Genomic DNA, 6692 nt, shown 5'->3' on the forward strand with positions numbered 1-6692 from the left:
TTAATCTGTGCACACACACAGGATAGCCATTTTGATCCTTTTAATAATGACGTTGACATTAAGAGCTTCATTATTAAAAAATTTCTTGTTGCGAGCTTTCCAGATACTATAAACAATTGCTGTCAATAAATTTCTTCTCAAAGCAACTTTAACAGTTTTACTGATGTTAGGACAGTTGTAGATTTTAAGGATTTTACTCCAAATGATTCTAGAAACAGGAAACTCATAGCAGATGTGATCTCTAGTTTCAGTATCAGTGTTGCACTGACACGACCAATTTTCATGAGTAGTGACTGGCGCTAGGGTATGGGTATAATTGTACCAAAACCCGTAACCAGCCTTGCGGATAACCAACATAACACATTTAAAACAATGTACCTGCATAAAACCACATGATCGGGGACAACTGAAACTTCAGCCTAGTCTAGCAGTATATATAAACAACATATACTTAAAGTAGAATTATCTCAAAATAACCTCCAACAGCATGGAAATATGTAAAATACCATAAACACTGTAATCATGCCAAAGCAAATAAAGTAACAGTTGTACCATTCCAACAAACAATAGTCTAAAACAATAAGTATAAAACTAAGACATAAATAACCTAATACTACTACTGCGGTCTAAGAGGTCAAATCAGTTTGACCATTTTATTCTAAAAAATAAATGAACCTCCGGAGAATGAAGAAACGGAGATCAACCGAACGCTCAAATCATAAACCTGGAAAATTTGGAAAAACAACGGGGTTAAATTTACTGAGTAGAGTTTATATAACCATTTACATTTATTAAGTTGAAAAACCTTTAAAACGTTTAATAAAACATTTGTTCATTATGGACTATCAATGAAACCCTAAACCACAAATCTAAATCCATTTGTCGTGCCGGTGAGACGTATCTCAATAACCGATCTCCGACTGTCACTTAATATAATAGTGAGCCATAAGACGTAACTTCCACCGGTGCCCTCACTAAGGTGAGACGCATCTCAAGCCATAAGACGTAGCACGTTCCAAATCAAATCCACATTACCGAAAACAGTTCGAAAGCTGTTTATATATATATATATATATATATATATATACAAAATATAACATTTGCTTAATAAAGAGGTAAATAGAGATATAAACTCACTGCTTGCTATTTCACGTGAAACGTGGCAAGCAATCTAACTCTGGTTCGCCTATGAGGTACGAACAGTCGACGAGTCTAGACAAGATATAAAATCATAATTAAAACAGACCCTAACTCTAGAGATTACTAGACACCACACATGACTAGCACAACAACAATCATAGTAAAACAATCCAGAACAATTCACAATATCCAAATAAAATATACTGCCCAAATAATACAAGTCTATTGAGTTCTCACTTTAAAATCCAGTTCATAAAATATTATTTAAATAGGTATTAAATAATGATTCAATAGTGGGTTAGCCGAGTTAACGATAACTACCAAGCTAACCACACTTGTCGGGCGACCCAAGTCAAACCCAACTCACATCTTAAAATAAATTATAAATCACAGTTTATAATTACAAAATAATTTGATAAAATAATAATCCATTTCCAAATAGAACTCAATATATAAAATTCAAGTAATCCAAGTTACAGCTTAAAACTTAACTAAATCCATGACTTGTTAGCGCAATTAACCATCACCCTCACTTCAACATACTAACCCGCCAATCATAATTTCAAAACCTATAAATCATCAATTTACCATAACAATAACCATGCGATTCTTTATTATCAAGCCAAACAACTAAACCTAGATCATGATTCCTTTAATTAATCTTAAGCAACCAACAGTAGAAACATCACCTAACTAACATGAATAAGAGCAAGAAAACTGTGGCTGTAAACGACAGTGAAGGTCGCCACGTTCGACTCGTTTCAAGCAATGAATCACAGAAACCAACAAGAATGGACACTCAAAGCAAGCCATGGCAGCACACTTTAGTTACAAACTCAGAATATGGCAGCAACAAAATCACAAGAACGGCAGCCATAAATATTCAGTACGACAAAACAAAACGGAGAGAGAACAAATAGGTTTTTACGTACCGTATTCGATTCCTAAGCGTAAGGATTAAAGAGGATGGGATTTACTGATTTGACAGCTAGAGTTCTTTGAGAAAAGGGTTTTTGTTTTAAGACTCAGAAAAAGAAATAACGTACTTTGACAGGTCTATATATAGACATGTCTGTCCCGCAGAGTCCGATAGTGTCCGGGCGCACACCAGCTGGCCCGACTTAGACCGAGCCTGTTCGATACCAAATCAAACCCGGACGTATTTTGAACCAAAAACCAACCCAAAATGAACCCGAACCATAAGAAAACGAGCCCAAAAATAACTCGAAACGTGATCGAAAACACGTGATATTACATGCACAACACACAAAGGCCTTCATCAAAATCCCCCATTTCTTAAGTCTATCCTTTATTCTGAGTTTGTTCTTCATGATAATCCATAGAATAAAATTGTGTATAGGGACTGAGTTCTTGCCCCAAACCATTTTATGCCAAGCTACTTCTTCATGCTGCTCTCTATAAATGCCTCTAGTATTGGATATAAAGAATCTATTGTTATGAACTACCTTCCAGTTAATGCTATCTCTATCATTGGACAACTTAAAATTACTTCTGATAAAACTCCAAGCTTCCTCTGTTTCTGCATCAATGGGATCAAGAAGGATCCAATTGTTTCTCCAAAGATCAGAAAACTTGGCATTCTTCCTAACAGCAACATCCCTCTTCTTGACTCTGGGAAATTTCTCAAACAAAGAACAACCATGAACCCAAGGGTCATTCCAGAAATTAACACTGGTTTCATCCCCTAATTTATAATCAATAATCTTTTTCAGATCATTTCTCAAGGTCAGCATACCTCTCCACATCCAGCTCGCATCTGAGTTAGTTTTGCCCCCCCCCCCCCAAAAAAAATGCCCTTTTTGATCCTGTTATTCTTCATCCACTTCACCCACATGAAATCAGTATTATTAAGAATATGCCAAGCTTGTTTACTGATTGCTGCTTTGTTCCACACATTAATATCATTAATGTTTAGTGATAGGAGTATTTTACTCCTATATTTAGGGTCGATTTTACTCGGTTTTCATCATGTGTAGTATTATTTTTATACATTATTTGGCGTTTTTACGTTTAATAGTGTTTGTTAGTGTTTCAGTGGAAATTAGGTGAAAAACGACTATTTGGGGCAAATTTATGGTGGATTACGTGTACGAGTAAAAAGCGTAGCTTGCGGACGAAGGAATTGAAGTTCACGAACGAGATTGAGAAAAGAATAGGTTGTTCCCGTTCGAAACAAAGGTTTCACGAACGGGAACCATGCAGAATGAGCATGAGTCTCGAACGAGAAGGCCTTGTCTCGTTCGGGACTCAAGAAGGAATCAACATCTCAAAGCTTTCGGATTCAAGTTTTTTCGAACGTGAAAGAGGCTCCCGTTCGGGAACCATGTTAAAACTGGGCATGTCACGAACGGGACTATGGTTTCCCGAACGGGAAAGAAGGAAAATACACGTGCAGCAGACTTTGAATTGGACTGAAATTCCTCCTCAAATTACAATTACAATTCCTATTACAAATTGATTTGTAATACGGATTAGAAGACTCCGGAACTTCTCCTACTATATAAAGACCTTGTACTAGACTCAATTTAAGGTGTAGAATAATTTAGACTACATTAGTTTTATTTTCATTCTCTTAAAATAACGTTTTAGCTTCTATTTCTCAGCAGTTTATAAGTAGTTTATTATTAGTTTCTGCAAAGAACGATTGTGAAGATTTCAAGTTTAATCTAGACGATTCTCCCGAAATTGACAACTCCGGTATTTATTGTTCTAATTATGTTTAATTCTTCATCTTCTTCTTTGTTTAATTTAAGTTTAAGCATGTGTAACTAAATCCTTTGTTCGGGGATTGATATGAACACTTAGATTAGTTTTCGAATTGGATTAGGATTTATTAAGTGAGTAAAATTGTGTTTTAATTACTAAGATTAATGCTTGAATTAATTTGATCACTTAGTTCATGATTTTGTGTTTAATTAATTAATTGAGAGATTGTTAATTAAATAGACATAGGTAATTAAAAACTTAGAGGAAAACACCGTGAGAGCGGGTTGGAATTTAGGTAGTCATTGAGTTTGCTTCATAATTACAATTTAGTTATTTAATTCAGTTTTAATATTGTGAGAGCAAGTTAATAATTGATTAGCTAATTAGGTTGTGATTTTATTTGAATCCTTGAGGCTTGAGAGAGCGGGATTCGGTGCAATAGAATAGCTCGATTCATAATAAAATCACTAGATAAATTTTGATCCATTCTTCTACTAGTTTACTTGGAATTATCAATTCTTGAGTTTTTTACCATTATTGTTTAAACTTCAATTTATTTGTTTGATTTCAGATTTTTAGTCTATTTACTTGAGTTAATTCACTTTAGATTATAATTAGTTTACACAAATCCATTTATTTTCTTACTAGCCAATTAAAGAATATTAGAAATTAGTTGTTTAGTTCATTGTTCCTTGTGGGATCGATACTTGGTCTTCCAAGTTATATTACTTGCGCGATATCGTACACTTGCGATTATTTGCCAACATTTAGCCCCCCCCCTTCTTTTTTAAGCTTGACAACTTCCTTCCATGAAACCAAAGCTTTACTTTTTCCCTCATTAGAACCATTCCAAAGGAATTTAGAGCAGACTCTCTGGATATCTTTAACTATGCTTTTAGGCAAAATAACCACCGAAGCCCAGAACAGATTAATTGGACTCTACCAGTATAAGAAAGGAAATTAGTGGTCCAAGAGTTAATTCTGCTAGTGATTTTCAGAGTTATCCCTTTACAATCAACCTTAGACAATCTAGTTGAAATAAGGGGAATCCCAAGATATCTAAGAGGTAAACTGCTTTCTTTAAAGGCCATGGTGTTCATGATGTCATTTTTAACATTACTATACACATCATAGATAAAAAAACCGACTTTTAGAGGGATTAATATCAAGATGAGAAGTGGCTTTAATCGGGGACGAAAGTCGTTCTTGTTAAATGGAGATGAGATTGGTCCTCATCCAATATGATAATTTTCATCCCTAAAGGATTGATGAGATTGGTCCTCATCTAAATTGGCCCCCATCTAATATGGTGTGGAATGGAATTCTTTACAAGATTGGAGTTTAGTGGGTTATGCTAAATTCATTGGAAGATTGTTATCGCCTCTGGTTGAACATTTTACCAAAGATTTGCTATGCTAAACTATGTGAATTGTTGTGGATTATTATGGTCTGAGAAATTTGGAATTGCAGGAATAAGAGAATTTTTCAACAAAAGATAATGAAGGTGGAAGATATTATTTTGAGCAGTTTTCATAAAGTTGTCTTTTTTATTAGTTGTAATGCTAATTTTTCTTACTCTGGTTTGGATCTTTTTAGAAGTCCTGATTGTATTTTACTTGGATGATTTGCTTTCTTTCTAAGTCGTAGTCTTTAGTATGCAACTAGTTTGCCTCTTCAGTGCAAAAGCTTGGTGTAGTTAAGCATTTTTTGCCACTTCTTGTGTCCTTTTATAAAATTTAAATTCATCAAGTTAGGGATCATAATCGTCCCTAAAATAGGGACAATTTTATCTTTTTGACCTTGGAAAGAATTAGGGATAGAGATAATATGATCAAATTATGGGGGCCAATTTAGTTAACCTTAAAAGAATAGAGGATCATTTTTTAAGGATTAGAAGACCATTGTTATGAAGACAACATGAGTAATTTTAAATGGTCAAACCGTCTTCCCCAAGATCAATTAATTTTGAATTCTTCATTACGAGAATGGATTGAAATTTTCTAATTCTCATTTTGATAAGGAAAAAAAATCAACATTTGATGACATTAATTATATACACTAGCTAGACCTTACACGCATTCATAGTAGCTAATGAAGATATAATTTAAAGAATATTTTTATCTATGAATCGGGTTCATAAAAATTGTATAAACCAATCAATGAAATACTATTTTCTTTATTTTCATTTAGCTTCTCAATTTTTGATATTTGAATTATAGAATCCATACATCTTTCATGTACGCTTAAACCCTGGTAATATTATGAGTAAGTTCAATCATATATGCATACACATGTTATATATATGCATACTTTTCATGATAATAACAAATATATATCTTACATGCATAAATATTTTCATTTATATTGTCAATAATGCATCTAGAAACATTAATTGGTTATGCTTACAGTGTAGAAATGTAAAGTTAATTCTTCATTTGAAGAAAGAAATGTCATGTTGATCATCATCAGCAATAGTATTGGTGCATGGCCTACAATGAGGAGTTTCCAACTGATAAAAAATTAATGAATGGTAAGCCAGATTTAGTGTTTTGTTGATCCACTTCCTCATCATCTCTTCTGTCATTGTCTATCACTTCACTTTTGCTAGAATCGGTATTCACTTGGAGAAAATTATAAAACTCTATTTCTGTCACGACCCAATCTCAGGGCCGAGACCGGCGCTAGGGAATGGGAGTGGTTGCTCCGAAACCCGTAGCAAGCCTAAAAACGTAAAATAATTTTTCGCGAAACATAAACGTCATGCATGACATACATAGACACGTGTCATGCAGAAACACATGCCAGGCACACATATCCTCTGGCAG

The 6692-nt window shown here is 34.1% G+C and overlaps 1 protein-coding gene across 1 annotated transcript; it reads right to left on the bottom strand.

The window, feature by feature from the left end:
• LOC126671818 (uncharacterized) lies at positions 1-2906 on the bottom strand. The gene is made up of 4 exons (XM_050365628.1): positions 2322-2906; positions 1839-1962; positions 507-514; positions 1-264 (listed from the first exon to the last, which is right to left on the bottom strand). Exons 1-4 carry the CDS (start codon positions 2904-2906, stop codon positions 1-3), a joined length of 981 nt encoding a protein of 326 aa, XP_050221585.1.
• Positions 2907-6692: the final 3786 nt, after the last annotated feature.

The sequence above is a fragment of the Mercurialis annua genome, linkage group LG1-X, assembly GCF_937616625.2.
Source record: "Mercurialis annua linkage group LG1-X, ddMerAnnu1.2, whole genome shotgun sequence".
Taxonomy (NCBI): domain Eukaryota; kingdom Viridiplantae; phylum Streptophyta; class Magnoliopsida; order Malpighiales; family Euphorbiaceae; genus Mercurialis; species Mercurialis annua.